This window comes from Callorhinus ursinus, unplaced genomic scaffold (genome assembly GCF_003265705.2).
Source record: "Callorhinus ursinus isolate GAN/ISIS: 27379988/994484 unplaced genomic scaffold, GSC_fseal_2.0 scaffold21, whole genome shotgun sequence".
Taxonomy (NCBI): Eukaryota; Metazoa; Chordata; class Mammalia; order Carnivora; family Otariidae; genus Callorhinus; species Callorhinus ursinus.
This window is the reverse complement of record NW_027397083.1, coordinates 14479046-14488924: the sequence shown is the minus strand read 5'-3', so window position 1 is coordinate 14488924 and position 9879 is coordinate 14479046. Positions and strand designations below refer to the sequence as shown.

The following is a 9879-nucleotide window of genomic DNA, read 5'->3' as shown; positions in this document are numbered from 1 at the left end:
ACTCATCCCCCTTGTGGGTCCTGAGGCCTCCCTCCCAGCGGGCCGGGAGCAGACACCGGTGCGTCCCGGGGCGCACGGGCACCCCGGCCCTCCCGGCGCCCGCCCAGGCCGCCCGGATTTACGGTCTCGGCCGAGCTCCGGGCGGGGGCGGAAGGGCCAGCGCGGGGGAGAGCTGCTACGTCTTTAAACCTCTGCCGGCTGCTTAGTCACAGCCCCCTCGCTTGGGTGTGTCCTGCGCTCGCTCCCTCCTCCCTCTTAGGTCACTCTTTCAGCCCTTGAATAAAAACAGCACCCAACTTCCCAGGCGCCCTCATTGCCCAGCCGGACCCCAGCCCCTGATAGGTTCGGTCCGGCCCGCTCGCCCCGTGTTCCGCCGGCCCCCGCCCAGCGCACCGGACCCTCCGGCGCCCCGCGCTCGCTCTCTCGGTTTGCTCGCACCATGGACAAGTTTTGGGGGCGCTTAGCCTGGGGACTGTGCCTCCTGCAGCTGAGCCTGGCGCAGATCGGTGAGTGCCGCGGGGGACAGCGGGAGGGAGTGGCCGGGGCGCCCCGGAGGGACCCAGCAGCCACCTGGCTGAATTGGCCCCGGGGACCGGGGACCGGGGACCGGAGGCGAGCCGCGTGGATTTGGTTCAGGACAGCGGGGTTAGGTTTTGCGCTAAGCCCTTGGAGAGTGTGCTGGTGGGAAGCACGGTTTTGTTGAAAGGAAAAGAGAAAGAGCCGAGGAAAAGTTGGTTGGGCAGGCTGCCGGCGCGCCGTTTTGGGTGAGGTCGCTGGGGCTGGAGCACAAGGCAGAAAGTAACTGTACTCCTGGGTGTGCGCAACCGGTGTCTGGACGAACAGGCTCGTGCGCCCAAGGGCGCTGGGAGCCTGGCTGGGCTGTGGCTGGGCAGGGCCGAGCTAGGCGGGGCAGGGGCTGCTCGCCAGGTGGCCGGAGAGATGGTGGGGGGACGGCTGGTGGCAATGAGCTTTCCAGAAAGGGGTGCGGGCGCCCTGCAGCTCCCCACTGCGCCTGGGTTCCAAAGCTCTTACAGTTGGCTCCAGTCGCTGCTTGTGGGAACTTGAACCAGCTCTGTGAGGTTCTGGGTTTCCACGAGGTGCCAGCCTGGGGCAGGGAGTGTGAGGAGGAAAGGCAGTGACTGAGCCAGCTACTCAGTCCTTGCAAACCTCCTGCTTCTGCCAATCAGTTAGGGGAAATCCAGACAGTAATGTGGCTCACATTCCCTGCCTGGCAGCCTCAGAGCAAGGAACAGAGCCTGGACATCGGGGTGGTGTTAGGGACCCTGGAGCTGGGGCTAACAGTACCCCAACCAAACAGGGTCTGTATCTTCAGTGGCTTTGGAGTGGGTGGCCGCGTGTGAGGTATTCTGGTGAGACTAAACTCCAAGTGTTCCTTCCCTTTGTCTATATATGTACAGATAATTACATGGCTGATTTGCTTATTGCTAGCAAAATTAGTTTTTCTTTTAAGAAGTGCCAGCTGGGTCATTAAGACAGCTCAGCCTATGGTTAATTCTCCTCAGCAAGTATTTATTAAACCCCACTCTGGGGGTACCAAGAAAGAAAAGACACAGTCTTACCTGGGTACTTTAGGCTGGGGCCAAGTGAGGATCGAAGATTTAGATTCGGGAAACAGAAATAAAAATGATGATAATAATACTAATAGAAGAAATGCCAACACCAGCCCCCGTTTGCTGCACACTTTCACGGTGCCAGGCGCTGTGCTGAATCTTTACAAGCGTTAACCTTATTTTACGCTCACAGTGAACCAGTGAGAAGTGTCCTGTTACTAGCCTTGTTTTACAGGAGGGAAACAAACCGAGGCTCAGAGAAGTTAAGTAACTTGTCAGTTTTCACACAGCCAGAAGGATTGGTGCACATGTGAACTCAGGTCCATGAGCCTATGCTTAGTGGGAATATGTTAGACCGTACGTATGGCCCAGACATACTTGGAAAGAGTTTGGGGACGGAGGGTTGAGGTGGCTTCCAAGGCGAACTGAGCTCCAACAAGCCCTTGAAAGGCAAAAACGCTCGGGATGCCAGAGAAGAGAAAATCTGGAGTGCAGGGAGAACCCTGGGCCCGGCCTTCTCGGGAGCTCCAGGGAAGTTTCTTTGTGTATTACCTTCCAGTGATGTCTTCTGTTTTGTTTCTGAGGATCCTGATTTCTGACTCCTTGCAACCGGTTTCCCTGATTCTTCTGAAGGGCCCCATCCCCAAATATTTGACGCTGTCCTGACCCTTGAGGTTCTCCCAGAGACCGGAAGGCTCACTCCTGCCCCACGTTTTCATGGTCTTTTCGGGCAGCATCATTTGGAGGAAGCATGAAAAAGTGCCAGGGGCTTGGCTTTTATGTGCTTGTAACATTGTTTGGAGGGAACTGAGACTTGGAAGGGAGACGAGACTTAGTAGCTCCGCTGGGCAGGCAGAGAGGGGAAGGAGGAAGAGGAGCTGGGGTGGGGTGTGGGCAGTACCTTTGCCCTAGTCCCCCAGTGTGGGGGGTTAGTAAGGAGGGAGGCCTCCAAAAGACAAGGAAACTTTGGAAAGGAGCAAAATTTGGGGAGGAAGAAGGGCTCCATCCTCCATTCAGAAAGCAAAAAATCAAGAAATGACCAACATTGGACCCAGAAATTAAGTTGGAGAACAGACACTTTGAATTTGGTGTCATGTGCAGGGGGAAGAAAGTGGCCTTGGGTACCCTGGGGGGAGGGCAAGGGGATGAGCCCTCCCACATCTCCCCTCCTCTTCTCCTCACTGCTTGGGAATTGCGCCCCTGGTGTTGAGAAAGAGGGGTGCATCTGAGAGCGCCGGAGCTTGGGGGTGGCTGGGGGCGCTTCTGCTCCCTGTGAGCATGAGAGACCCCTCTAACTGGGAGTTAGGTCTTGGGCTTTGTCTTCCCAGGTGGAGAAGCAAGAAATCCATCACTGCTGGGGTTAACATCAATTAATTCAGTTGTTCCCCAGATAGACATTGGGCATCTTATTTCCTGCCAAGGCGCAGGGCCAAGTAGGTGTGCCTGAGGCTGGCAGCCAGTAGGAAAAGGTTCCATTTTCTTCCAAATTGCCCCACGCAGGAGCACCATAGGCAGCATGAAATTCTTAACTTATGACAGATCCCCTTCTACTCATTCAAGAAATATTTCTTGACTCACTGCCGTAGACTCAGCAATGGCGACTCCAAGGACCATTTAGAAACCCTCCTTTTTCCCATGGAGGAAACAGATCCTGAAAAAGAGCGAGGGGTGACTTTCCCTCTTGCAGACAGACTGAGGGCCAGACATTTTCCATCCACGGGTCTCTGAAACACCCCTATCATCCGGGACGGTAATGAGCGCCCTCTCCCTCCCCCACCCCTGCAGTGGGCAAAACACTAGTTTCACACCTTAAATGCTACATTAAACATTCACTACATTTTTTATTTTACCCTACAATATATCCAGTTTGAGTTTAATAAAAGAATAATGATATATACTTCTTACCACAAAGCAAAGTTGCTTCTCGAAGCCTCACACTGCTACAGCAAGGAAGAGTGGTAAGTCCCAGGAAATGCCATTTATGGAGCACCAGCTCTGTGCTAGGCATTCAGCCAGGCGGGTTGAATAGGTTATTCTATATAAGCCTCATGACAGTCCTGTATATGGTTAGCACTTTCTTAACCCCATTTTCTAGATGAAGAAATGGAGGCTCAGGGAGGCGGCATGACAAGGACACACAGCTAGTAAATGGTGGAGTTGGGGTTTCCCGTTGTCTAACGTTGGAGTGTTAGACTCCAATGCTTATGCTCCTTTGATTCATTACTTGGGAAGTTGTGTGTGTATGTGATTCCTTCCCTGTCCCATGTGACCAGCTAACGTGAAGCCTGGTGTGAATGACTTCTCGCTCCCCCACCTGGCAGGCTGTGGACTCTTGGCTGCCCTCCCCTGCCCTCCCCTGGACTGTGTCTCCCCAGGCTTGGCCACAGCTGTCAAGAGATGCCAACCTAGTTATTTGTTACTAAAATAAGTCAATCGCCTTATCAGAGTTCAGCTGCCCTTCTAGACATGCTCTCATTTGCAGGCTTGGGAAAAAAGGGAGAGGCTGCTCCTCATCTAAGAGACAAGTTAGGGCAATGCCCTCTGCCTGAAAATTAAGGAAGAGCCCCTGCAGAGTTCCTCACCCTACCTGCAAGCATTTTAGATGCATTAACCCAGCAGGACCCTCATCACATGCTCCGTGGAGGCCCCTGGTGTTTGGCAGGTTGTACGTGGCCCAGCGAGGGAAAGTCTTGAGGACCCAAGTGGTGGGCTGACATGATCCTTGACTTTCTCCAAGAGTCAAGGATCTTGAACGGAAACCCAGTATGGAGCTCGAGGTGATAGGCAGCCAGCCACCCAAGTGAGATTTCAGATCAGTCTACGGCGTCCAGGTTGATGGTTCTAAGCTGGGGTTCCCTGACACAGTGGAGGTGGTGGGAGGTAAGCTGGGCTTCCCCAGCAGGGGGTCCTGGCTAAGGGGCTGGGGCTGGGCTCTGCCAGGGCTGTCCCGGGGCTGTGGCTGGGCTGTGTTGGGCTGGGGCTCGGACCACTCTGGGCTGGGGGTGGGGCTCAGCTAGGGCTGAGACAGAGGCTGCAGTCGCCCCAGCACCTCAGTTCAGCCAGCTCAACCCAGAGCCTGAAAAGGAAGTGACTCTTGTGCAGAGCGAGCGGAAGCATGGCAGATGCTGTCAGACAAAGCATGGTTCTCAAAGGGGATCTTTTCTGCTTCAGAAAGAAATTCTGGGGGATTGCACAGCAAGAAGCTGATGACTCAATTTCCTTTGTGTCTCTGCTATTCAATAGGAAGCACACCAGTGTTCTTTAGAATGATCAGGGTAGGCTAGTGCCTCCTACCTTAAATTCGAACCCCACTTTTCACTCCCTCGGTAAGTTGAAGTTTTTCTTAAATTGCGTCCTCCCCTCAAAGCTGGCCATCAAGGGTTTGGGAAGCCAGACCAATCTGACAGAGTTAGGAAAGGGTGTTTTCTAGTTTGTGGTTGTGGAATCTGGCTTGGCATGGATAAAGTGATTGTGCATGCCAAATTTCCCAGGAGAGTCGGGATTTCCAATGTGCAAACACTCTACCCATTGACGCATAGTATATATTTTAACTAAGGGTCTTTATATTTTTCTACCAATGAATGTATGGCTTCGTGTGATTAGGAGTCAAAAACTTTGCAAGACGTTTTGCATAAATGAATTCACATTTATGTGATTCATCACATCACATCACGCGCCTTCATCAGTCTAGGGTCTGATTAAACTGACGTTTGGTTCAGAAAACATGGAGAAATACTGGGGAGAAATATTTCATATTCCTCTGCTCCCCACTTCCTGATCACCCCACTATGTGAAGTACCAAGACAAGCTACATATTTGATTCTTGCTGGCTGGATGTAGGCATACACACATTGTGGGTGTGCTTGTAAGTCTTTATGTGTCTGAGCCCATGCATCTACCCCTAATTGCTGGTCAATCCTTAAGCATGTATCACGTATCTTCTGTGGGTCCCACACTGTGCTGGGTACTACAGGGGAATTGCATGGGTGAGATTGGCACCTCTGGCCAAAAACCTTGTGGTACTATGTGTAGAACACAGTGCACCTGACTTGTCAGGCATTGTTGAGCTGACACACTGCAAGGAAGGCTGGAGGAATCAAGGGAGAGGAGGTGGCAGTAGGAACAAGATAGGATTTGAATCTATGAAGAAGCGGGAATGAAAACAGAGTGCGTCTCTTTCTTTACCCTGCTATTTATCTACCCACTCTCGAATACGTTAGTTAACCAGCCCAGAGAGTCAACAAACATTTTCGCAGTGCCCACTCGCTGCGCCAGCTAGCTAGGCACTGGGGGGCTCACTGTCAGAAGGCCACAGCCCTCGCCCCTGAGTAGCTAGCACGCGGTGTGCTATATGGTTTCCTGGGTACCGGCTGGCCGTGTACCTCTGGCTTCCACATACTAGATTCGGGTTGTGCACTGCCCCCCTCAAGTTGTGACAACCCCAAATGCCTCCAGATATTGCCAAATTGGTGGTGGTGGTGGTGGGTAAAGTCACCTCATGTTGAGAATCTGAGGTCATAGGATGGCAGCCACTCTAGTAAGCTCACCTCTGACAATGTGGTATCTGCTTCTCATAGGGCCCCATCAGGCGAGTAGAGGCCCCCTAGCCTCACAGGGCTAAAATTAATTAGCCTTGAAGCTTCGCAGTAAAATCATGCAGGGAGGCCTCTTTCACTTTGGGGCCCAAGGGGTGCTAATGACTTTCTTGCTTCTCAAAGGGGGAGAACCCAAAACCCGACACGCTTTCTCTTATCTGTCTTCTAGCACTGTGGGAGCCCCCTGACATCAGGGATTATGTCACATTCATTTCGTGCGTGTGTGGTCCCAGATCCAAGGGTTGGCCCTAGTTGCCAGTAACTGTTGAACTCAAGTGAATATCCAGAATACAGAAATAACCTGATCCTATATATGGAGGCATGCTGGACCACATATGTAAGACAGCAAATAGGTCTCTGTGTATATATAGTAACAGTGGTGGTGGCTGTTTTGCTCAGGGCAGGGGTGAGAAGGATGCTGGGCTGGTCAGCTGCCCACCACAGGGCTCATGTTCGGTCTGCCCAAACAGGGAGATCACCCATCTATTTGTGGTTTTGGTGGCTGCTTGCTGTGGCTGGGGACGTCTGTCTCAGGACAGGGTTACCAGCTTCTGGGACCAAGAAGGGAGTGGGAGCCAGGCAGGATGATGACACCAACCCCCAAATTTAAGCCTCAAAATAAAACCCTCCCCAGCAACGGCCCACTTGGAGGTCTGGTTATTTTGGAGATGCTGACCTGAGGTTGGACTCCTTGAACACCCCTCTGATCACCCCCCCTCCCCCACCATGCCTGCTTCTGGAAGGTGGTAGCAGCTGGGAGAGAAGCAGAGGAGCTTCACAGAAGATTCTCACCTTCTCTGTGGGTCTCCTGCTGCTCAGGAAGGGGCAAGGCTGCAGGGAGTCTGCTGTCTGCTGGGGAGCCACACTGGCAACAGCAAACCATGTCTCCTCTCTGTAGAAGCTTGCCAGGCCTGGAGTTGCCCACAACTGGGGCAGGTCCTGCCTCCCTGCCCCAGGGATCGTCTGTCCAGTGATATTCGGACACAGGGAGTCAAACGGAGAATGAAGGGACGGGTGTTGTGGGGGAAAAGACCATCCCGAAGCCAGATCTTCCTGAGCATGGTGTGCTCTGGCCGCCTGGGTGTGTCCACCCAAGGCAGGTGGCCCTCCTGAGTACAAGTGTGGGCAGACAGGTCCTGGGGGTGGGGTGGGGAGGGCTGAGTCACCGAGGAGGTGATTTGCAAAATTCAGGCCCCAGAAACCTTCGAGTCTTTAGCTTTTGAGAGTCAAGGTTAATTGCAAAACTCCAGCAGGGAGAGATGATTCACATTTGCTCTGGTGTCACGGCGAGTCTCCTCTGGAGGTGCCTGTCAGTTCATCTCCCTTCCCCACAACCTTTCTTGACAGTTAGAGAGCTCTTGTACCCTTTGCACTTGTTTCTTTGCAGTTAGTTGTATATTTTTGAGATTACGATCGGCACAATTAGTAACGACAGTAAATACTTAGGGGGCACTAACCCCTCTGTTTCCTAGATACTAACTTGTTTAATCCATACACCAACCTTCTGAAGTAGTGCATTTATTATCCCTGTTTTACATATGAGAACACTGAGCCATAGAGAATTTGAGTAACTTGTCCAAGGCCACAGAGCTGGTAAGTGATGGAGCTGACATTCCAACGGAGGTGGTTCAGCTACTGGGTCCAAGCTCTTAGTCACTGCATTACTGGGCTTCTCTTAGTATGTGAAGATGTCACAGCGCCCCCCCCCCCCCCCCCCCCCGCCAGAAACCCGAGTGGTGATGGCTGGTGGTCCTCTGGTTGTTTTCAGAAACTCCATTTGGAAATCAGGTGTGGGTTGAGTCACAAGGTCCACAGAGCTCGTCTTGCCCTGCCTTTCTCCACATGATGCCAGAGGAAGGGGATGGAATTGCAGAAATGAAGGAGAAAGAAGTTGTCATGGAAACTTCTCCCCATTCATACTCTGAGCAGCTTGTTCATTCCAATTCCTGGATAGCAGTTTTGTTCTCTTCTATGGGATGGGAAGTTGGGGAAGGGGGTAGGATTGAAAAGGTTGGTGGATCGAGTTGTTTGTGCATTATCACTTCATTACTTGTCCCTTGGTACAAGAGGTGGAAGTTGCTGATGGGGGTTTCTCCACCATCTAGGACTTTGGCTCGTGAATGGGCAAAGCTGGGAAAGGGGTTAGTCAAATAGCAGGAACATGCTTGCCCTCAGGGCAAGGATCCTTGGCCCCAGGGCCTTCTCTCTACCAGCTAGGATTGATGAGGGAGGGAGGGGGCTGAAAGAGGAGACTGTCAGGTATCAGGCTACACTCACCCTGGCATAAGGAACTGAGCAGATACTAGAAGTGGGCCCTTCTTCCCAGCCCCAGCTTAAACCTAAAGCTGGCCTGGCTTCTATGTGGCCCAGCAGATGACTCGTGCATGGGGCGGTGGGGGAGATGGGCAGGTTTTCCTCTGGGTGCTTTGCCTGAGAAACAAGCCACCCGGGAAGGATGGAGGCAGAGCCCCCTGGGGACGTCTGCCTCGTCTGTGTGCGTTTGGCCTGGGCTCGGAGACTCATCACAGATTCCTTACCCATTTGAATTTCACTTGAGCAGGTCTGCAGGGCCTTCTAGGACCCACACACCAGTCACAGATCTAGGCAGCATCTTTTACTACTTCTTCTCCCAAAGAGAACCTGCCGAGGTATTAGGGTGATGACAGTAAAGCCTAGCAGGTGTTCGTCATTATGCAAGTTGAGATGCCAAGGAGAAATTAACAATGCCATGCAACCGACACCTGGTCTCCTGCCTCGGGTCTAGAAGGCGGTTTCTGCACAGGCCCCTGGCCCCAGTCTTCACACACCCCAAAAGTACTAAATGAGGATCTCCTATCTGCCTGTCACAAATGATGGCATGGCTGAGTGTATCTGGCTCAGGAAGCAGAGTCTAGCAGAGCTAGGAGCTAGCTGCACACTGTCTTACAGCCTGCAGGAGACCGGATGATGTCACTGAGCTAGCCCCAGAGCCACCAGTTGGTTGCACGGTCACATTTTCCTGCAAAGGGAAGACAAGGGTTCAGGTACCGACAAGAGTGCTGGTCACACAGAGGTAGACCAAACATTGGAGAGGGAAGTGATGCTGCCATAGAAATCTCTTGCCCTGAAGTTCATCTTGCCTGTGGATCTTTTTGTGGCCAGACAAGTTGTCTTCCCAATGTCAGCCTTAGAGGGCAGGTACATCCCTCTGGGCTCACCAGAGTGACTTTTACTCGCCTCTATTGTCTTGTTTCTCACTGATAATTCATAAAACCCCCACGAGCATATCTCCATCTAAAAGAATGAAATTTAAGGGATGCCTCTGGGCTGTGTATGGCCATCTGTTCTCTTTCGCTGGTGGGCAGCGGAGCTCCTTAGGAAAAAGCTCATGCTTTATGTACATAATATATTTTTGTATTGCGGCAGCCCCCAGTTGTCAGTTCCCCAATTATAGTAGATGCTCAATAAATATTGGATGACTGACTGAATGGATGAAATTTCCAGATTTGGCAAAGCAATCTTTATCATTTGCCTTTTGTGATTTTTATAGATTCTGGCTAATTCTTTTTCATCCTTTTTTTTTCTTTTTAGTCTATAGAAACCTTTTAATTTTATTTTTTCTAGTGTCTCTTTTAGTGATCCTCAAACCTCCTTGAAACTGCTTTTCTCTGCATTCTCCCTAATGTGAGTATATCTTTCTTGAAGTTTGACATGTCAGGCAAGGTGGGGGAGGT

At 51.9% G+C, this 9879-nt stretch overlaps 1 protein-coding gene across 13 annotated transcripts in view; it reads left to right on the top strand.

The window, feature by feature from the left end:
- The first annotated feature begins 254 nt into the window (after positions 1–254).
- CD44 (CD44 molecule (IN blood group)) overlaps positions 255–9879 on the top strand; it is an 86634-nt gene continuing 77009 nt past the window's right edge. For 5 of the 13 annotated variants that reach the window (XM_025878199.2, XM_073904768.1, XM_073904767.1 and 2 more), the window contains exon 1: positions 258–506. In XM_025878199.2, coding sequence (XP_025733984.1) covers positions 440–506 — 67 coding nt within the window. In that variant the 5' untranslated portion in view covers positions 258–439. Of the gene's footprint in view, positions 507–9879 lie in introns of all 13 variants that reach the window. The other 8 variants (XM_073904769.1, XM_025878200.2, XM_073904770.1 and 5 more) reach the window with 7 other exon arrangements.